Source organism: Hibiscus syriacus, unplaced genomic scaffold (genome assembly GCF_006381635.1).
Source record: "Hibiscus syriacus cultivar Baekdansim isolate YM2019G1 unplaced genomic scaffold, ASM638163v2 tig00111810_pilon, whole genome shotgun sequence".
NCBI classification, from domain to species: Eukaryota; Viridiplantae; Streptophyta; class Magnoliopsida; order Malvales; family Malvaceae; genus Hibiscus; species Hibiscus syriacus.
This window is the reverse complement of record NW_024063186.1, coordinates 2,255,354-2,279,289: the sequence shown is the minus strand read 5'-3', so window position 1 is coordinate 2,279,289 and position 23,936 is coordinate 2,255,354. Positions and strand designations below refer to the sequence as shown.

Genomic DNA, 23,936 nt, shown 5'->3' with positions numbered 1-23,936 from the left:
AATTGAATAATTAAAACAATACCCCGAACATAAGCGAAGACTATTTTAAAATTTCTCCTAATTAATTAAGGACCTATAAAAACTTAAATATTTAATCTCAGTCAAATAATCTAATCTGAGACTTAAATTTAAAAAAGAAATTACACAAAAAAAATTAAATAAATAAAAAAAACGAAAAAAAATAATATAGACAAGAAAAAGGAATATAAAAAATATATAATGCAATGAAATAATGGAAACTTTTTTAAAGGAAAGGAAAAGTTATAAACATAGAAACAAGAATTTAAATTAAAAGAAATAAGAATAAGGGGGAAAAACAAAACGGCTAAGTTGAACACATGAGCATGAATTAAGCAATATTTAAAGAAATTTAAAATTTAGGAAAAGTAAAATATGATCTAAGAGTGGCAAAACTAAATTCTCAAGATTTAAAAAGGAAACAAGGAATTAAAATAAATTTGGAAATCGATCTAGGAATAATAATAAAGGGCAAAACTTAAAGCTTGATTAAAATTAAATGAGACAAACCGTGAAATTAAGGCAAATCTGAAACCTCTGATTCATGGACATGGTTTATGGGGCATCTTAGGGATTGTATAGGTTCTATTAGCAATCTGACAATCATATCCGATAGGACAAACTCAATTGACAACGTTGTTAGAAGGTGTTTTCCAGATGCTTTTCATGGACTTTGTGGTGTTCATTTATATAGAAATCTAAAATCAAGGTCTGCTGGTATAAAAAATCACAAATGGACATACTGGAAGGCTGTAAAAGCTTATCGGGAAGTGGATTTTAATAAGCATATAAATTGTTTAAGACGTGTTTTACCTCAGTGTGTTCAAACAGTAGAAGATTTTGGGTTTGAAAGATGGTCAAGAGTACATCAACTTGGAGTAAGATATGGTTTTATGACGTCTAATAGTGCAAAATCAATCAACGCTCTAAGTCGTCATTCCCAGAAATTACCAATTACTATGTTAATGGAGTTTTTTCGAGCCTCTATTCAACAGTGGTACTACAAGAAATGAAACCATGCAGGTATTATTTCTTTAAATTCGCAACTTATCATATATTTTACTAAGTATTATTTATTTAAATTTACAGGAACATTGGAACATCGTGTTACACCATGGACTGAAAAAAGATAACGAAACGTGTTATGAAGTCAACGTCATGGAGAGTTGAACCTTGTTCAAACATTTTGTTTGAAGTACTGGATAATAACTTAAATGGGCTTGTCGATCTAAATGCAAAGACGTGTAGTTGTATGAAATAACAAACATCTGGTTATCCGTGTGGGCATGTTATAAAAGTTGCTCTTCATCTAAACCAAGATGATTCAAGTGCATACGCTATGGATTGCTACACTACAGAAGTATATCGACAGACTTATGCCGAGATTATCTACCCTATTCCACATCATTCTGAGTGGGACATACCAGATGACTTACAAACAGTTTTTCCACCAACCATGGATAGAAGGCTACCTGGCCAACCAAAAAGTCACGATCGTATACCGTCTAAGGGTGAAGAGAAGAAGAGATCGACATGTAGTCGGTGCAAGGAAAGTGGTTATACAAGGTTGACATGTGGATCACCCGTGCCATCACAATCATCTTTTCTTCTACCAAAATATGGATCCCCATCAAAATCTAAAGCTTATATGGTGTCAAGAAAAAGGCAATCAAAATCGCAATCAAAATCAAAATCCTAATCACAACCGGCTTCACCTTTTGGGACTATTAACTTAGGTGATTTTTAAATGCAAACGTTGTATTATGTGTAAACTTTTAACATTTTCAGTTAGGCATGTATTAGTAACTTGAGTTTGAACATTGCTATGATCTGTTCAGTTGTTATCACTTATTACACATTCATTTGAATATCGCAACGCAAATTTGACTATTATGTGTATTTTATGTGTAAACTTTTAACATTTTCAGTTAGGCATGTATTAGTAACTTGAGTTTGAACATTGCTATGATATGTTCAGTTGTTATCACTTATTACACATTCATTTGAATATCGCAACGCGAGTTTGACTATCGCAACACGAATATGACTATAACAACGCGAATTTGTCTATCGCAACGCGAATTTGACTATCGCAACGCGAATTTGATTATCGCAACGGCTATTTGACTATCGCAACGAGAAAATTGCAACGCGAATTTGAATATCGCAACGCAAATTTGAGTATCGCAACGTGAATTTAATTATCGCAACGGGTATTTGACTATCGCAATGAGAAAATCGTAAAGCGTATTAGACTATCGCAACGTGAATTGACTTTTGCGTTGCGATTTTGTCTTTCGCATTGCGATTTTGAGTTTAGCGTTGCGAAAGTGTACCTCCAACAGGTCTTTTGCCTTCAATATGATGCAGATTGAAATCAACAAATCAACTTTTACATTTCAATCAATTAAACAAGCACAAATAAGAATTATTTACACATCAATATTAAACAAATCAACTTTTACAAATCAATTTTTATAAATCAATTAAACAAGAAAAAAAATGATAATAATTCTTATTTTCCTCATCAATTAAACAAATCAGACTTTTAAGAATAAATTAAACAATAAAAAAAAGTGTACCCCAGACAGTTGTTTATGCACCCATACATCAATTTCACGCAGCTCACTTCAGGATTAACCTGCAGAAACCAAACATTTTCTCAAATAACACTTTCTACACATCTAAAACCAACAAGCAACAAATTATTATTGAATTCTAGGTACTTAACAAGACTTGCATTTGACTTACAAATTATTTATGGACACTTTATAACGCGGATGCAGGTAGGCAGCGTCTCGAATATATCGCTCTAGCCATAAAATGCCGAAACCGCAAGCCTACTGCACCTCTATCTCTATCGGTGGGAGGTAGAAACTGTGTACTTCCTGTCGTCAAACGCTCCAAGCACATGCATACGAGAGGACCACAATCCCCTCTAGCGTCCGGCGTTTGTTGTGGCGCGGTCTCGTCTCTGATAACTGTAACATTGAACTTCTTTGGCTTCTTGTTTCCAGAATAAGTCCAATAATTAATCGCATCCAAGAATTTAGCCAAATGAGAGCTACATCCCTTAATAATATCTCTCAAATCAGACAATGATATGTAATTTATCATGCTGTCATATACTGTCTTCAGGGATGGGAGTGAAGCTCGACGAGAAGCCAATGAGTACGTTCCAAAATAGGGATAAACACCTGCAATCATAAGTAATAATTCAAATTGCGCACTTATTTATGAACACCTTTAAAATATTTTAAAAAATAAATACTAACCTTATCGACCTCCCACCATGCAGGATAAAGTTTAACTTGTCCATTAGCCAACACATATGATTCATGTCGTTGATTCTTCAAGTGAACTACGTGAAAAGATGTCGTCATAATTGTATATCGCGTTTTTTTTCCCTTCAATTTCCTTACTATTAGAAGACGTGACACCCATGCATCAATATGCTGTTTTACAAAAAAGGACATATATTAGTGAATTACATAAATTTAAAAAAAATTAATCAAAATGAAATATAAGAAGAAATATAAGAAGAAATATAATACTTACCCCCCATCGAAATAGCCATTGTCTTCAACCCCTAATAACACACCCCACCAAGAGCGTTCAATCAACAAATACATATCATCGTTGAGTTTGTATATGTCAGCGTAACACCCTTGGCTCCGCTCATGTAGATAAAAATCAACTGCAGTCTTAGCCCAAAAGGTATTATCCAGAATTGTTTCCGGTAGTTGTTTCCTCTCCACTTCATCTGCCGGAATGGTACTGGCCGGTAACTTATACGAAAGCCAACAGTCATCCATCATGTCCGGCACGTGAGGGGGTTTCTCAATAATTCAATATATTACGCCGTGTGAATCGAGCTCTAGAATGTTGGGAGGGACCTCTTCAATGATGACAGTGGCCTCTTGAACGGTGGGAGGGGACTCTTGAGGGATGATAGGGGCCTCTTGAACGATGATAGGTGAGTCGGGTTTTTTCTTACGGATTCTTCGCACTATTGGGGTGAACGGAGAATTAATGGGACGTGCACGTCGTCTGATGCGTGAACTCCATCTTGCAAGAAAAACCCGACGTAGAGCATCCACCTTAGCGGGCCGCTAAAAATAAATTAATACATAAATCAGTAAATAAACAGACATGATATTAAACAGTGAAAACAAAGACAAATATATTTCAAACTTGTACGGTATTCACCCAAGTCATTATTCTATCATTGTTCACAAAATGCATCAGATAACATTCCAGAAGTAATCACTTATATAAAGATTTAAAAGGACAGCATATAGGTTTAGTGCAGGTTCAATGACAACATAAAGAGTAGTAGTTTATTCTTGAAACTTAAATTTTCAACACTGTGAAGTTAGTATTTGTCTGTCTTTTGGTTGAAGTAATGCAATTCATTCAAGTTTCAATTTACAGAAGAATAATAGAATCTGAAACTTAAAATCGCAACACGAATGACTATCGCAACGCGAATTTGACTATCGCAACGAGAGAATCGCAATGCGATTTTCATTTCACATTGCGATAGTCAAATTCACGTTGCGATAGTCATTTTCGCGTTGCGATAGTCATTTTCGCGTTTGCAAAAGTAAACTATTCTTCTTCTGCAAATTGAAACTTGAATGGATTGCATTACTTCAACCAAAAGATAACCAAAAACAAATACTAACTTCACAGGGTTAAAGAATAAACAATTTAGCAGTATTGACAGCAACCGAATGAATTTACTAAGCAATCTAAGTGAAATGGTTAATCTAAGTGAAATAGTTAATCTAAGTGAAATTACGAGTAAATTTATCATCAAGTTAAATATGAAAAATATTAAACTTACCTTGTTGCATAGAGTATGAACCTCATTCTGCAACGATGCTACCATCTCACGTAGAGTGGCTACCTCACCATGTAAAGTAGACACCTCAACACGCTATGCACCATTGTCATCGCGTAAAGTACCGACCTCCTCTCGCAAGGCATTGACCTCATCACGTAACTCCCCTAACTCATCCCATGGAGGTGGAGTTGGAGAACAGGGAGATAAACGTTGTGGCATCTTTGCCGGTCGCCTATTATGAGGTGATGGTGGAGAAGAGGCTCGATGATGTGACAGAATAGGTGATGGCTCTCGTTGTGGAGGTGTATAGTCGGGTCGATCAGGTGATGGCTCTGGGTGAGGTGATGGCTCTCGAAGTGGAGGCTGCTCATCATCCGTGCCATCAAAAAAACGCTTACTAGCTTGCCACCAATCAGTGGCAAGCTCAGCTTCCGTGGGTGTCAGCCTCTGTAATGGAGTGTTGGCCTCCTAACAATATAAAAGCTCAAACAAAGTTAAACGTGTACTAGTAATAACTTGTTTATAAACATATGGTAGTATTTGTGTTAACTTACATTATTTATTGTCGTATATGGTAGTAAATTTTCCCATTGCTGCAAGGTCCATTTCCTCTTCCAGGAAATAGCCCTAGGAATATCATTAGAAGTTTTTAATGCATATGTCTGCATGGCGGGAAAGGCCTCAAATATCCAAATCTACAAACAATATAATAACAAACATTAGTAATTGTTAAATAATAATTAATTATAATTTTGGAAACATTATATAAAAATTCTTACCTTAAAGGCCTAAATAAAGCCTGACAAAGTGTATTTGGAACCATCGCCACGCAAACTTTTTCGATCATCAAAGGCAGACGACAACTTATTCCATGTAGCTTTCCATAGATACAAACCCCACAGAAACAGGTTTCATGCATTTAGGTCCTATACCAATTTAATTAGATCATTCGAAATAGGTTGTTTGGCCTCTCTGCCTAAAAAGTCGGCATGCAAAAGTATTAGAAGGCATACTCGGACAACATCGACGTCATCCATCCGAGTAAAACCATCTTTCTTATTCAATAATCTCGTCAAGTATTCCACGTGTAAATTCGGCTTCTCTATTGACAGCTCAGGAAAAACCCGGGATAACCATGATAGGCGGGTAATATGTCTAGTGTACCGACCTACATCATCGTGTTCGAAGCATAGACCGATGATTAAGCAAAACTCCTCCCACCCAAAACACGTATACGCCGGTAGAAAATCAAACCATATCTCTTCATCACGACGTTGTATAGTCTCTGGTAGATCGCTAGTCATGGTTTGAAGAAACAGATGGATCAACATAGCATCTCCACTCGGATGTTGTACTTTCAGCCATGGCCCGAAGCAAGTATCCTCAAATATTTTTCTTTGTGCAGGTGAAAGCTTCGACGCAATTGTTTTGGCCAGGCTTAATTTATTTCTTAAGGTCAATTGAGCCGAATAAAAGTTCTACAAAAACAATAAATATACCAAGTTAGATATACCAAAAACTACACTGTGAAGATATACCAAGAACAATAAACATAAAGAGTAGTAGTTTATTCTTTAAACTTAAATTTGTAACACTGTGAGTATAGTATTTGTCTTTGTTTTTTTGTTAAAGTAATGCAATTCATTCAAGTTTCAATTTGCAGAAGAAGAATAGTTTCTGAAACTTAAAATCGCAACACGAAAATGAAACTCGCAACACGAAAATGACTATCGCAACGCGAAACTAAAATCACATTGCGATTCTGTCGTTGCGATTTTCATTTCGCGTTGCGATTCTCGGTTTCAAATACTAAAATTGAAACTTGAATGGATTGCATTACTTCAACCAAAAGACAAAACAAAGACAAATACTAAATTCACAGGGTTTAAAGACTAAACAGTTTAGCAGTATTGGCAGTAATCGAATGAATTTAATAAGCAATCTAAATGAAATGGTTAATCTATTATTGAAATTACCAGTAAACTTATTATCAATTTCAATATGAAAAACCTAATAATAATGCAAAAATTTAAAAAAAAAAAAAAAAACTAACCCTCAGTGGTTGATTTGGTTAATTTTCCATTTCTGACCGTGAATGATTGTGAGGGTGGCTCTGAGAGATGGAGATAGACGGATTTCGCCGTAGATGGGGACTGATTTCGTCAGAGATGGGGACGGATGTTGCCTTAGAGAGTGAGAGATGGAGATGTGACTGAGTTGTGATTTAGGGTTTTAGGTTATGAGTTGCGATTACGGGATATACTGTGGACTGTTCAGTGTTCCAATATATTAATATTCGTGTTTGGAATTTGAAAAAAAAATACGCGTTGCGATAATAATGGCGCTTTGAAAATCGCATTGCGATAGTCAGAATCGCGTTGCGATAGTAAGAATCGCGTTGCGACAGTCAGAATCGCGTTGCTATTTACATATTCGCATTGCGATAGTCGGAAAATCGCAACGCGAATTTGGAAAATCGCAATGCGATAGTCAGAATCGCGTTGCGAATCTGGAAACTGATTTGCGATATCGGAGATCGCGTTGCGAATTATCGATCGCATTGCGATTTAGTTGGTCGTTTTGGCAAATCAAAAAAAAGTTGGTTAAAATCTTATATTATAAGGCATTTTTTTTCACTGAGGTTATTTTCTCTTTCTTTTATATTCTTTTTTACCAAATTTGAGTCACATGCTCATATACTACTATAGAATATCTATGTAACTTCAATTCATTTTTTTTACTAAAAATGTTCTCTCTTTTTTTTAGTCCATTAACTTTGTATTTTACTTGATTCGGTCTTTTGACTGAATTTGTTTACAAATTTTTTCCCATCAATTCCTTTACTCATTTGCACTCTCATCAATATTTTACCTTCAAAATACTTTCTTTAAAATATAATAATGTGAATATATTTTATAATTTTAGATTATATTTGATATATTAAATAACGTTATAATGTGAAAAAGAATATGAAATATATATATATCTTATATGGTTAAAGAAAGTCAAAAAGTTGGAACCAATCCTTACCATAATATTATAAACAATTATAACGAAATCAGCATATAAACTCGAATAACTCGACTCGAAAATTTTTTAAGTTAAGTTTGAGTTGTAAAATGTGACTCTTCAACTCGAATAACTCGAAAATTTGTTTACTCGACTTGACTCGATTGAATGCTCACCCATAGTAGACACAACTGCTAACTCAAGTCCACTAAAAATAATAAAATTCCCTTTTATTATGGAGATCGTTTATCATATTTATAATTCTGGTTTAAGTTAATTCAAATGACATTGCCCTTTGATTATGGGAGTTTGGTTAAGATTTGTCATTAATTCAAGTTTGAAGGGCCAAATAAGCTTAGGTAAACTTCCTAGAGCTTTGTGCCATGTTTAGGGCTTGGTGTTATTAGACACAATAATATATATTTCTCTCATTAGATTGCCACCTAATGACATTGGCTATGTTCATGGGCATTATGTATGGAAAGTGAGGAAAGCAATGTAACTTTGTCGTTTACAATATCCATATTGATCTTTCAACATAGTATTAGCCACTTAATTAAATGTTATTGTGTCTAATTATAACATTATTAGTTTATATTTGATATTTTTATGATATATACAATTATAATTATGTATTAAAATCGTGTTAGGGATAGTCCTGTTAATATTCAAACTGTTTGTAAATGCTGTAGATGCTATAGTAGGAATTGGGTTCTAGTTGTAGCAAACATTTTGCTTATAAATGATATAATTTGTTTATCCAAAAAATATATTAAATGTGACATTTTAATAATAAATAAAATCATACATTATTGATATATTAATATAAATCGTTATTATAACTCTGTTAATTAAATATATTTCCTTTAAATTTTAATCTGATTTTATTTTGAGTATTTTTCACGGTTTTAATCCGCATCCTCTTTCTAATTTAGTTAAATAAATTGTATCTAATAATGACATTTTTGTGATGTGACATATAATAATCACATTGAATTCATTGGAGTCGAGTGCTCATCATAAACGAGTAAATGAATAATTATGATTTGAAAGATAATAACTCATCTAATAAGATGAGTGAAAAAAATAGCTCTTTTTCTTGAATGCATCACTGTTTTTGTCATTTCCTTTCACTTTTCATAAAAGATATACAAACGTAATAGCCTTAGAACACATTGTTTAATAATAGTAATAATAATAAATTTAAATTTAAATGACATTTTATATTATAATATAAAAATACATAAATTTAAATTTATTTAAATATATAATAACATATGTAAATGGAAATTGATTTGACCAATTTGAATATTATATTAATAAAAAAAATATAAAAACAAAAACTCATGAACATCAAGGAAAATGAGATATATGAGTCATATGTACCATAATTCCTTGCATTTGCAGTAAATATTCTTGAGGTTGTGTAAATTTTCTTAGAACATGTTATTTATTGAATATAGTTCATTTCTTTGTTCATATTTATGTATGCAAGGACGAGTGATCAAGGGAGTGGAAGGGCTATAACCCCTTCCAAATTGGTATAATGATATCTAATTTTTCTAAATTTAAATATTAGTTAAAGAAAATTTTTATTTTATTTTTCAAATTTTGAACTCCAATGTATAATAAATCTATTTTATGTAAAAATAATTTACTTTCTTTTAATATTTGATCTTAACTTTATGTAAGTATTTTTCTTAGTTAGCTTTTTGTGTTGTTATTACAGCATGGATAGAATCCTAGAACGATATGAACAAAAATCATATGCAGCGAGGCAGCTTGCTCCAACTGGTTCTGAATCACAGGTATGCCTTGCATCATATCATGAAGTTTATTCAAAATGTACATTGTCGGAGTACTCATTCCAGATTATACTGTGATTTCACAATATTTATATTTAATATAAATATATACTACAATAACGACCTTTGGATTTGAGAAATAACCATAAAGTTCTTGTCAATGCTACACAGGCAAACTTGTCTTTGGAATGTTCCAAAATCACTCAACTGTTGAAGCTTTACAAAGGAACTTGAGGTACAAATGTAACTTCATATTTTTGAAAGTTGCTCCCATATCTGAGCTTTCCTTTATATTTTCTACTTACCCTCGGTCCATGATTGCAGACAGTTCCAAGGAGAAGGGCTTGATACCTTGAGTCTGAGGGACCCGCAACTTTTGGAACAACAAATTGGTAATTCTTTGAAGCGCATAAGAAATAGAAAGGTATAACAAGCATTTGAAAATTCAACATCTTGTTTCAGTTATTTGCGTGTTTTAAGTTTAATTGGTTCTTACATGCAGAATAAACTCATGCACGAGTACATTTCACTGCTGCAGAAGAGAGCAAGATCTCGTTCATGACTTGGATTATAATACTTAAAAATCATTGATTAAATCCGAAAAGAGAAGAAGAGATTATTGAGTGGATATATTTTGAGATTGAATGTGGTGACAGGAAAGGACATTGCATGACCGGAACAACAATCTTGCAAAAAAGGAAAAGACATATTCATCAAATACATGAAGTTTCTAGTTTCATTATTGACTTCATTAGTAGTACTTGTGCCATGGATAAAGCTGAAAGAGAAAGAGCAGACGCCGTCAGAACATGCACAAAACCCTGCCAAAAACTCATCCGTACAACCACAGTTTCCTTATTTGACAATTGGGTATGACCGTCCGAAAACGTGATAGCGCCCGCGAAATAGTGGTTTCGCCGTCATCCGAGTTACCCGCTACACTCGTAATAGCGCTTAATAGCGTCCGCGACGGCTGTAATAACGCTCGCGACGGCCACAATCACGATAAATCTAAAATAATAAAAAACGTGACCGTAACCGCGATTTGAAACTATGATATTTCCTATGGTTATATTTGTGTTACCCTAAAGTGCCTTTATAATGAGTTGATGTGATTTGCTGCAATTACACTGATTCTCGAGCTTTTGGACATGAATCATGCAGAGGGGTTTACTAGGCCATGGAAGGAACAGACAAGGAGGTTCAGTTCAATCTCAATCTAGTACCGATACTGTGATAGGCTTCCTGGATGCTTGTAAACAGCGCGAAAGCTGAGCCCGACACGTACCACGATCTCTTCAAATCTCCAACATTTCAAACTATGTTTTATACAGAGAATACCTGGCATGAAATCCTCAAAAAAAAAAAAATGCTATGAGAAAACTATATGCAAGTTGTTTATTTACTGTTTATCAGACCCAGTTGAAAAATGTTAAAAGACATTGATTTACAATTCCGTGGCTAGGAATATGCAAAATTGAAGTTGAAAATGAATACGTCTATCATATTTACAGCAAACCCTTTGACGCAACAAAATAAAGCTGTTTTACTGAACACTATAACCTGGAAAAGCAAACAAAGTTTAAGAATTCCTTGTCCAATTCTCTTCTTAACAAAGTAACGATCTTTTTAGGGCTTTATTTATAATTAGCAAAACCATTCATTCCTTTAATAAAAAGAAATCAAAATACCAACAAAACAATCAATAATCAATCTGGCGATTAAAAATAACAGCTAATAACAAAACCATTCCAAGGCTCAATTTTTCATTGAAATCAACAGCAACAAAGCCATCAACAACCAAAATATCATCAACCCAGAAACAAACATGAATCAATAAAACTAAGGAAATCCATTTTGAATTATACCTATGAAAGCATCAGGAAAAAAAACTTTAAAAGCACGGAATCCAACACATGCGTAGAATGAAAAATACCCAATCCAGATAATCCCAAAAGCCAATGCTGATTGAAACAAAACATTTAACTTGTGAAAATTGAATTGATAAGGAAGAATTAAATGTTTGGGTAAATTATATAAATGATCATGAAGTAAGTCTTTCTTCGCCGTTGAAGTTCCGAAAACACTAAAATGAGTATTTAACAATAACAAATAGATTACTCGGTCGTTATCTATCAAGTAACGAAAACCTAATATGGTATATTTGGCTGGCTTACTTAACACTATTTGACCTCACGGGACAAAAGTTGACCAACCATTTAACTCCAGTAAAAACAATTATTTTAAGAAGAGCCTCGACCCCCTAAATAAACCCTAATTTCGAAAGTTGTAGATGTTAATTTGAAGATAAACAAATGGGTAAATTTGACAGGGTTGGTAACATAGGACACAAACTGCAAGGGCAAGGGCAACGAGTTTGGGGATTTGGGATGGTCGGAGAGAGTTTGGAGGTTGGAATGGTCGGTGAAGGTTTAGATGAGAGATTTGAGATTAAGGTTTAGGATTTAAGGCTTGAGATTAAGATTTAGGTATTTTACTCTATTTAATAAAGAGCCATGTCATAATAAAATGTGAATAAAATAAATCATATGGTTACATTTTATGATTTGACGATCGAGTATTTAAAGTAAATTAATTTTAAAATTGAGTGGTTAAATTAATTTTTTTGAATATTAATAGTTAAAATAAAAGTGAATAGATTTCAATGATAAAAAATTATAATTTAATCATTTGCTAGATTAAATTGAGAAGATGAAAAATACTTTTTTATAGAAATACAAATGGTTAGTTTTATTAAAAAAAAGAGAAAATATCTAAAACATGAGACCATACAAGAAAAAGATTTAAAATCCATCTAAAATACTCGAATAAATTTGATTGTATCGATAAACGAATTATAATAAGAGATTAAACTATTGAAAGATCACTGACAATTGTAAATCTAAGTTGAACATCCTGAGAAAAATATCTTCGAAAATAAATCAAATATCCATTTCTTTGATCATAGATGAAAGGAAACGTAACTTTTAGAGTTCTATTTTTCTTTAGCATTAAAATGCAAATGAATTCATTAGACAAAAACTACAAATATAAAGCATATATTAATGTGTAAAATACTATCTATATCTATATATCCAGGTAGCTAGCTCTCTAATAAAATGAAGGGCCTTCCTATTCCAGAAGCATTCATTGCTTGTGAGTTGGAGGAACCTCTAACATTATTCATTTTTTTGGCCAACATCTGCGGGTTCAGAAAGCTCCTGATGTTGATCCATCAGCACTGCAACCGAACCTTACCAGAACGAAGCCTATATTTCTGAAATTAATACATATTTAGAAAGATTATTATGTGTTCTAAAACAGTATAAACTGAGGCTGAAATGAAATGCCATTTTTAAATTCATTGATGTCCACAGTGGTATAAGAGATTATTGATTATCTTAAAAGACTTAAGTTTGAATAAATATGAGTGTAAGGTATGTGTATATTATCAATGGTTGTGTATATCTTGACAATAGTTAAGAAAGATTATAAACATATACTAATACAACTTATAATCACCCCATACTATTTGGAAAAAAACACTATTTTTTTTTTACAAAATTAATATTTCTAAAGTGTACAAATATATAATTAAGTTTAAGTATATCTATATCTATATCTATATCTATATCTATATCTATATCTATATCTATATCTATATCTATATCTATATCTATATATATATATATACTTAAACTTAATTATGAAGTAATATAGGTCTATAATCTTTCATAATTAATCAGGTTCGTCCATCAAGTGTGACATATGATACGTCACAGGACTTCAAAATCAATGATTCATACTACGATTTTGCTTCTAAGAGCATTTGAGGCAGATGCAAACAAAATGGGGCATATGTGGGCCACGGCCCCAAAATTTTGAAAAATTATAATTTTGATCTTTAAATTTTCAAAAAAATTAATTAGGTCCCCAACAAATTTTTAGAAATTTAGATTAATCTTTAATTTTTTTTAATTTTTTAGTTAATTTTCTCTCATAATTTTTAAAAATTTTCATTAAATCTCTCAGATTTTTAAAAGTTTTAGATAGACCCCATATTTTTGAAAACAATTGTAAACTGAACCTTCAATTTAAAAAAAATAATAATTTAAATCATTAAACTTTTTAAAATTTTAAGGTGTGCCCTCAAAATTTATCACCAAGTTCCCGCACTGGTTTGAAAGATGATATTTTTTTAAATAAAATATCACAATTATAGAGTTGTTTGGTTACATTGTCTTAATTTCATATGTTTGATTTTTTTTTAATTTTATAAGACACAATCATAATATGATAAATTTTAATATTTTATAATTTCATCTTATTATACAATATTTTAGGGGTCTCATTTTAAAAAATAGCACAAAGTCTCCATATCTTTTGGGACGGCCTGTAATTAACCATTGACAAATGCACACATACTTTGCAGATGCAACTGTTTAAATCCAGGATAAGATGAATAACGCTCACATTAACCACTGAGATCACTTGATAATTTCAGTTTAAATATATATATATATGCATGCATTAATGATTGAGCATAAAAAAATTAAATAACCTGCAAATGACTTTTTACTTGATCAATTGTCAGCCCCTCAACCTTCATCATGTCTCTAATCTGCTTAGGAGCAGCCACTGCATGCCCAACATGAAAAAAAAGAGAAGGAAACAATTAAAACTATTATATCAACTTCCCATGCACAAACTAATTATATATATGATGTTCAGTGATCAGACCTTCAATGCCTCCAACCATGTTCAGAGCCTCCACAAATCTTGAATGAAGCTCTGAAGACCAACAAATTCTATTGTTCTTCCAAAAGGGTTGAGTCAGTGGCTTTAGTTCACCATAATTATTGAAACCTTCATCTTCTTTCTTGTTCAGATACAAGAAACCTTGGTTATAATTTCCACTGCTTGATGCTCCAAGAGAATTAATCCATCTACTCTCTTTGCATGCCAAAAATAACCCTTCCATACTTCTTTCCTGGAAATCATTCATAAAAAATATGCATATATATATATATATAGATTTGTTAAAGCTTATATCTCTGTTTTACCTGGAAATTATTATCCGGGATTAATGTTTTCTGCTTCTTTGCACAATCTTCTTCTGTAGTAATGCATGCAATTTCCTGGATTTCCCTCTTGGTTTGCATATTCTTCTTTATGTTTAGGAATTCCTCCTTTAAGTTTTCAATGGCTATACGTTTCAAAAGATAGAAATAATCAGGAACTAAAGAGAAAATGGAAACAATTTCTTTGAATTCTTGTTTTGAAGCATGAGTTTACCCTCCGTTAGAAGCAGCTTGCACTGAGGAAGTTCATGCTTTAAAGCTTCAACCCCAGTTAACTCGTCTTCATGCTTGCGAATATAATCACTCAACACCGATAACTTATAGTACTCATTATCAATCCTCGGTAGCTCTAAGAACAAGCTGCTCAAGGATTTAGGCACATATGTTGGCTTAAGACTCAAGCTAAGCTCCATGGAACTTGGGTTCATTATTTCTCCAGTCTTTTTACAGGAAAAAGGATTGAGAAATTATATGCCAAAATGTATGTTACATGTTTGGGTATATATTGTGTGTAAAACATTATTATAAATTCTGGGTTAGTCCTAGAAGATATTCCAATTCATTCTATATGATTTTGACAGCCAATATGAAACTCCAAAGCAGTAAAGCGGAAAGATTTCTTTTCTCTAAAGATGAACAAGATAAAAAGGTATCAATATTCAAGGTTCTTTTTAATACTGAGTAATTTAACTCCTCCATTAGAATATATTAATACGGAAGTAAGAAAATAAAAATATTTAATTTTTATTAAAATTTTATCAGTTTTAGGCTTTTGAATAAGAAGATTATCTAAATTTAGAAGATGTGAACCGATCCAATCAAGTTTAACATCGTTTTTTGAAATATGATTTTAGAAAGTGATGTTACAAAATATTTCTGAAAAATGATTTTAGAAAGTGATGTTACAAAATATCTCTCTTTTCTTTCTTTCTTTCATTTCATTTCATTTTTATTTTTTCTCTATTTCCTTTTTCCTTTTTCTAATTTTCATCTCTTTTTCTTTTTCATTTTTATTTCTTTTTCATTTTTCTTTTTCTTCAAGTGTAGCACTATTGGATCACTCGATTCATCTTCATTTATTTATGTCAAAATTAACGCTTCTTCGGAAAAAGACCCTTTTGATAACGTATGGTTCTTTCCCAATTAGACATTCATTTCCCATAGAAATCTTTATGAATTGACAAAATCTTTTCACTAGATCACCCTCTCGGAATCCTCTTGGAAAAACTTTCTTGTCATGAGCTCGCATCATTTGCTTCCGACACATCTATCCATGGTAGAAAACTTTTAACCTCTTTTCTTAAATGATGTTCAACTTATCATATCGAGCTTGAGCCCATTCAGCTACGTCCTAACTTTACTTTTTTCAAGACTTGAAATATCAAATTCTTGACTTCAACGAGCAAGACTGCTTTTATTCCAATACCAAAGAGCAAAGATATTGCCCCTTTTGAAGTATGTACTAAAGTCTGACATGCATATACGACGAAAGGAAATTTCTTGTGACAATTCTCACTATCATTGTAGTTAATAAACTACTAACGAGGAACCTCCATATACTTTTACCACTTTAACGTTCTTTACATGGTCACGCTTATCCCCATAGGGTAAACCTCAAGTTATACCATATTGTTAGTGAAAAAGAACTCTGGTTAGCTTGTGAATTTGTAACAAACATTTTCTAAAGAAATCAACAATGTCCTTGTTTTTTATCCCAAAGCATTAGATGCTTCATCAAAATAAAGCTTCTAGGATTCACCCTTTGAAACAATATCCTCTTCTTTATCTGGAAAATTAAAGTTAAGGGATTCATTATCATGTAAGGCATGACTTGAAAGAAAATATGCTATGGCAATTCCTTCATTACTTTTTGGCTCACATACACAATATCCAGTTTTGACATCAACATTTTCCATCGAGCAATTCTTCCAGTTAACGTTGGAGGTTCCATTTAGAACTTGTGTCACTAGAACTGGAGCATTTGGGAAATACTTCTAGACTTTTTCTTGGCACTCATCATCTCATACCATCGGAGGCAACTAGATCATATTCATTGGTTATCTTAGAAATGGATCGAGGAATAGGATTTGACCTCCCAAGAAAACCTCAAAATTTTTACGCTTGAGGTGGGGGAGATTTTGGATTGCTTTATCTGAGCCAATCTCGATTATTCTTTGACTGACCATGGAACCCAAGAGCTTTCTTGATGTTACCCCAAAAGTGCAATTGGATAGATTGAACTTCAACTGATACTTGCTCGATCTCTAGAAAAAATCTTCTCAACTTCTAGATGAGATATTCTTTGGTTTATAATTTGGCAATAATTTAATCCATGTACATTTCAATCTCTTTTTGTATCATGTCATGGGAAAGAGGCATCATAGCCTTCTGACAAGCTGCTTCTCGTAGTGTTATCAACGAAGTATCAATATGGTGTTAAAGAGATTGCTTTTTGTGCTTGGTCTATTGGGATCTCTACAGTCTATACACATGTGTGCTTCTCCATTTCTCTTTAGCACAGGGACTATATTGGCTACCTTCATTAAATACTTGGCAGCTTAGAGGAATCTCACATTAATCTTCTTCATCCTTAATTTATAACAACACTAAGACCTCACTCTTTTAAGAGTTTGTTGAATTGATTTATGATTAGGCCTTATGAGAAACCTGTACACTACTATATTTGTATTCAACCCTGGCATATCTTGATAAGACCAAGAAAATATGTCTTTGAAATCTCGAAGCAACTCTATTAGCTCTTGTCTTGTTTAATATGACAAAACAATGCCAATCCTCACTTTTATTCTTTCTTCATTCATCCCCAGATTCATAATCCTGATTTATTATTTGTGAGATAGGGTTTGTTTATCCTATCTTTTCATCAGTCTTCATAATTTATTAGAAACATCATATTCTACCTTATTTTCACACTCATTGACTTCTTCTAGACACATGAGCCACTTCAAATTTATCTTATGATTAAATTTAGAAACATTCATGTTATTAATGATTGAGACACATGCAAAGAAAATTTAGAATGAATATATGTATTTATGAAGAGAAATTAATGTGTTATGGAATGAATGAATGAATATAAAACTGTAAATAATAAAGATTGTAAAATAATGATAAAGAATAAAAAATGTATAAAATGATTACCACTTGAGAGATGAAAGAAATCATATTCAATTGCATAAAAAGTAGAATTAACATAGTATCACTCACAAAAGATTCCTTAATGCTTGCAGGCTAAAGCATAAGGGCTAGTTTCGAGTATTACTCTAAATTTAATATAAAAACTACAAGAAGATCCTATGTAGCCCATTTGTTCAGTTCTTCAGGGAAATATGGTTATGTGATAACTCCACAAAAAGATTCAATTTCTAGTCTTTTTACTTAACTTATTGCTCGTCTAAACAAAGTATGCACAACATTTTAGTTGCATTTAGGTTATATTTATGGTGGATAAGTTTTGATTCGGAAAAATTTATTTGGTTTGACTGATGCTACTAAAGAGAAAGGGTATGTGTGGATTATGCAGGAAATTTACTTAGGAAGAATATTTCAGTTGTGACAACATAATTTGTAAGGGCCAATGGGATAGAGAAGTTAAAGAAAGTGAGGAGCAGATTTATCTCGCCAAGGAAAGGTTTATCTGGAAATTCTGAAGTGGATACGACAAAATCGCCCATGTCATATGCCAGCTGTACGACTTCCTTCACGTGCAAGTAAGCCCTAGAGATTCTGACAACATCTAGTCGTATTTCCTTTATTAGCCTGGAAAAGACAATAACGAGTATATAGGGAATCTTTATTTATGCGAAACCCTAGGAGATTTCCCTTTATAAATACCCAACCATAGCCGCCAAAAAGGGGAGGCAAGGAAGAATAACAAGCTTTACTTGAAGTACGAGCGAGCAACTATAGTGCTTTCCCACCATTTACTAACTGACCTTCCTTGGTGTCCTCCATAGCCAGACTGTTGCAAAGCGGTGGTCAGGTCTCGAGAGAGGCTGACCGCCAGGGCAGGTGCAGTGTTGATCAGAATTGTCACGACAGAGCCCCCGGTTTTGGGAGTCGTTCTTCTTTTGTTCTTAATTTCTTTATGCATTTGGGGTTGTATTAAAATGATGATACTTGGTTGTCTTTTCGATAACACCATGAACTGTCTTACTTGGTGTTAATATTTGTTTTGCCTAAATAATTATTTTCTGCTTTATGAATGATGAATTGTGATTCTTCTCATAACTGTTTTGTTCATTGTTTAAATATTTCGTCTTGACACTGTAAGAGCTTCGACAGATTGCCTGGGGTCTTGGTAAAACATGTCTTGGCAATGTAAGAGCGTCGAGAGATTACCTTTTGTCTAGATATAGGTTCTTAGATTCGAGAGAATTAAGATAGATCTACGTGAACAACAGAATAGATCCGGGATGGTGATGTTCTAACTTGTCTACCTTAGAAATAAGGAGCGGGTTTCAATCAAATAAAAGGGATAACCGCTAAAGTAGGATAGACAACCACTATAGTTTACGATGAGAGGTATTGCTACAACAACAGTCTGACAAAGGGTTGTAGTTAACGCTTAGTCGTATTGCCATAGCAACCGTCTAAGAATTTTATTAATCCTGTCGGAAACTTTAGCATGTCATAACAATTCATTCTGGACTTAGAATAATTGCTTGTCAATACAAGAGATTAACATGAGTGCTCTGTGATAAGTCTGAATATATGAGGTTATTCTAGATATATTTGAATCAACATTTGTCCTTGCTTTATTTAATTTACTTCGATAGTTTTGCAAACTTATTTTTGTTTCGACCAAACTTTTCTACAATCATACTTTATAATATTTTCTTGCTTAATTACTAATAGTTTTCTAGTTTGACAAGATAGTAGGAATTAGCTTGTGACAACTAGTTCTAGTTATGGTGGAGCTTAAAAGCATTCAACCAATCCCTGAGGAGATGATAACTCACTTACCCTATATTGCTTGATTCGATTGTGTATACTTGAACATAATTGCTTGCCTTAGCATATACATTTACAAGTGATCAAGTTTTTGGTGCTGTTGTCGGGGATTGACAGCTGGCAAAATTTTTATTTTTCACCATAACAAGTTTTTCTTGTCACCTTATATTTACTTAGTTTAACGTATTTTATTATTTCCTTTTTAGTTTTTTATCATTCTGGTAAAACATTGGAACCATTCGACCTTGAAATTTAACAGTCGTTCAGACAAAGGCAACGTAACCAATGAACCAGAGAGTATATGAACCAACTACAATTTCAAGGCAACAACATGGGAGACCAAGCAAATCCTAATGCAATAATTAATCTTCTGAGAGAAGTTACGAGATCACAAGAAATACAAGATCATTTGAATCCAATTCTTGATGATCTCAATCTAGGCATCGTGGCACCTAAAATACAAGCAACACATTTTGAGCTTAAACCGATGATGTTTAATATTCTAAATTCTATTGGTCAATTTGGTGGTTCACCTAATGAGGATGCTAGACAGCATATTCGTTCCTTCTTTGAAGTATGCGATTTATTCCGACAACAAGGAGTGTATGAAGATGTGCTTAAACTAAAACTTTTCCCTTATTCCATACGCGATAGAGCGAGAGCTTGGCTCAGTGGAGTTCCTTCAGGCTCAATAAAATCTTGGGAGGACCTATGAAAAAGTTTCCTACTTCGATACAATCCACCGAATATGAATAAACAGGTTCACAATGATATTGCAAGTTTTCGCCAAGTAGATGATGAATCAATCTATGAATGTTGGAATAGGTATAAAAGTTTACTTCGCAAGTGTGTAAACCATGGATTTCATGAATGGACTAAAGTAGTGATGTTTTACAACGGAGTTAATACACCTACTCGAATCATGTTAGACGCTCAACTTTCTGTCATAACTAATATGTTGAAAAATTTGCAGCGTCCTAATGAGTTGAGAGAAGTCAAGACAACTAGAAATGCATGCATATTTTGTAAACGGTGACCATCATAATAGTGAATGTCCAGAAAACCATGAATCTACCAATTTTATGGGCAACTACAACCGAAATAACAATAACCCCTATTCAAATACATACAATCTTGGCTGAAGACAACATCCGAATTTTTCATAGAGTAATCAAGGGAACAATAACAATTAAGTAGCAAACTAAAATAGGCCACACCAGAGTAGCTCAGATCATCAACATTTTCAAAATCAACATCATCAGCTACCTTGGCAAAACACTAAAGGTATAGATTCTTCCTCTAATACCCATTTCAATTCTAACTCATTGGAATTTCATTTCAGGAATTTATAGCCTCGACAAAAGATTTCATGGCTTTAAAAAAGACTCTGATGCATGAGCACTCATCAACGATAAAAAACCAAGGAAATTTGTTGCAAAGCCATAGTTCATCTCTAAGAGCATTAGAGAAGAAAGTGGGTCAAATTGCCACGATATTACATTCCCACCTACAAGGAAATCTCCCGAGTGATACTGAAATCACTAAGCATCATGGAAAGGAGCAGTGTAATGTACTTACACTAAGGAGTGGAACACAGATCAACAAGTTTGGGGGAGAATAGCTGAACAATTCTCGCCAAGGCACTACACAAGTAGAAGATCAAGCCAAAGATGTGGAGAAGGATAAATCGCTCGAAGAGACGGAAAAGGATGAAGGCTCAGAAAAACATTAACCAAATTATGGGAAATTCATGGCCAATGCCAAAGATTCCTCAGCACCAATAGTAGATAATATGAGATCTCCACCACCGTTCCCTCAACGATTAAAGAAACATAATGACTATATCCAGTTCAAGAGATTTGTTGATGTTCTGGACCAATTGTATATCAAAGTGCCCTTACTTGAAGCCATCTAGCATATACCTTCATATGCTAAGTTTCTGAAAGACATCATTGCAAAGAAAAGAAAGGTAGAAAATGTTACCATGACAATAGAAATCTGCTCTGCAATAAGCAAACTCCCACCAAAACAAAAAGACTGACAATTTTGTAATACCATGTTCAATTGGTAACAACTTTGTAGGATGAGTTGTCGTTGATTTAGGGTCAAACGTAAATTTGATACCAAAGTCCATATTTTTAAAACTAAAAAGGTATCAAGCTTGTCTGACCACGATCATCCTATAGTTAGCTGATCGGTCTTATATGCGGCATGGGGGCAAAATAAAAGACGTCATAGTGAAGGTAGATAAATTTTTATTTCCAGTTGATTTCCTCATCTTGGACTGCGAAGCCGATGAAAACGCACCTATCATCTTAGGACGACCCTTTTTAGCCACTGTAAGAATTTTAATAGATTGCGAAAAGGGATAGTTCACAATGCGGGTAAGAGAGCAAAGTGTCACAATCAATGTATTTAACTCCATGAAATATATGAATGATTCAGAAGAATGTCAATGCATTAGTGATATGGAATCAATAGAAGAAGAAGAAGAAAAGACAATTCTTAGCCACGATGGATTTTTAAAGCTAGATGAATACAATACTTTGTGCCACGACTCAATAACAATGATGCAGAAACATGAAAAGCATGGCCCAGGCGAAATATTTTTAGAAGACGATTCTAAGAACTATGGCCATGGCAGCATCAGTCTGAATAAAGCATTAAACGGGTTCCCTACTAACAACACCGAGGCAGATTATGAAGGAGAATCAGAGGAACAATCTAGTCTCCTTCATACTAGATCAGATATAAAATATGAACCCTTAGATTTTAATGAAGTTAACCCTCCAGAATCATCTCTACAACATGCACCTAAATTGGAACTTAAAACCTTGCTAGCACATTTCAAATATGCCTACCTAGGTAGTAATGAAACTTTACCAGTGATTATTTATGCCAATCTAACCTCCAAGCAGGAGAATAGGTTGTTAAATGTTTTGTCACAACACAAAAAGGCTCTCGGATAGATAATGATAGACTTGAAGGGAATTAGCCGTACCATATGCATGCACAAGTTCAATATAGAAGATAATCATAGTACTTCGGTGGAATCACAAAGAGGACTCAACTCGATCATGAAGAAAATAGTCATGAAGGAAATCATAAAATGGATGGATGCGGGAGTGATTTATCCTATCTATGATAGTTCATGGGTCAGCCCGGTGCAGTGTGTGCCAAAGAAGGGTGGTATGACCATGGTAAAAAATGAACATGATGAGTTCTTAACTACTAGAACAGGCACGGGCTGGAGCATATTCATGGATTATAGGAAACTCAATAAAGCCACAAAGAAAGACCATTTTCTCCTCCCTTTTATTGAGCAAATGCTTGATAAGCTAGCACGAAAAGCAGTTTACTACTTCCTTGATGGATATTCAGGATATAATCAAATAGCCATAGTACCAGAGGATCAAGAGAAGACTACTTTCACATGTCCATATGGTACCTACGCATTTAGACGAATGTCATTTGGGTTGTGTAACGCCCACCCACCTTTCAAAGATGTATGATGGCCATTTTTCAGATATGGTGGAAGAGTGCATGGAAATATTTATGGATGATTTCTCCATCTCAGGTGATGATTTCAACCGATGTCTCAACAATTATCCAAAGTACTGAATGATGTGAAGAAGCCAACCTAGTACTAAATTGGAGAAATGCCATTTTATGGTGACCGAGGGAATGGTGTTGGGTCACAAAATTTCTTGTCAAGGCATTGAAGTCGATAGAGCCAAGGTGGAAGCAATCGTAAGCTTACCTCCATCCACCAACGTGAGAGGCGTACACAGTTTCCTTGGACATGCAACTTTGATAGGCAGTTTATAAAATATTTTTGTCAAATCTCAAAACCCTTGTGTGTTTTACTTTAACAAAATCAACCATTTATATTTAATGATGATTGTTTGAATGCTTTTACAGATTTGAAGAAAAAACTCTCAGAAACACAAATGTTGTTCCACCTGACTAGAATGAACCTTTCGAGCTCATATGCGATGCTAGTGATTATATAGTTGGGGTAGTGTTAGGGCAACGTAAAAGTAAAATCTTTCATGTTATCTACTATGCTAGCCGTACTCTTAATGATTCACAAGTAAACTATACCACCACTGAAAAAGAACTTTTAGCAGTAGTATTTGCATTTGTTAAGTTTAGGCCATATCTCACAGGCACTAAAGTAATTGTGCATACAGATCACTCTGC

The 23,936-nt window shown here is 33.6% G+C and overlaps 1 protein-coding gene, 1 long non-coding RNA gene and 1 pseudogene across 2 annotated transcripts; 2 read left to right on the top strand and 1 right to left on the bottom strand.

Annotated features, from left to right (window-relative positions):
- LOC120171056 overlaps positions 1 to 10,956 on the top strand; it is a 31,952-nt pseudogene extending 20,996 nt beyond the window's left edge.
- On the top strand, positions 9,599 to 10,084 carry LOC120171067. Its single transcript, XR_005520841.1, has 3 exons — positions 9,599 to 9,684; positions 9,853 to 9,916; positions 10,006 to 10,084. It is a non-coding gene; the product is annotated as an uncharacterized LOC120171067 (long non-coding RNA).
- A 1,935-nt stretch (positions 10,957 to 12,891) lies between the features above and the next one.
- LOC120171089 (transcription factor HHO1-like) lies at positions 12,892 to 14,941 on the bottom strand. Its single transcript, XM_039178887.1, has 4 exons — positions 14,745 to 14,941; positions 14,422 to 14,671; positions 14,243 to 14,319; positions 12,892 to 12,958 (listed from the first exon to the last, which is right to left on the bottom strand). Exons 1-4 carry the CDS (start codon positions 14,841 to 14,843, stop codon positions 12,917 to 12,919), a joined length of 468 nt encoding a protein of 155 aa, XP_039034818.1. The 5' UTR covers positions 14,844 to 14,941; the 3' UTR covers positions 12,892 to 12,916.
- Between the last annotated feature and the right edge of the window lie 8,995 nt (positions 14,942 to 23,936).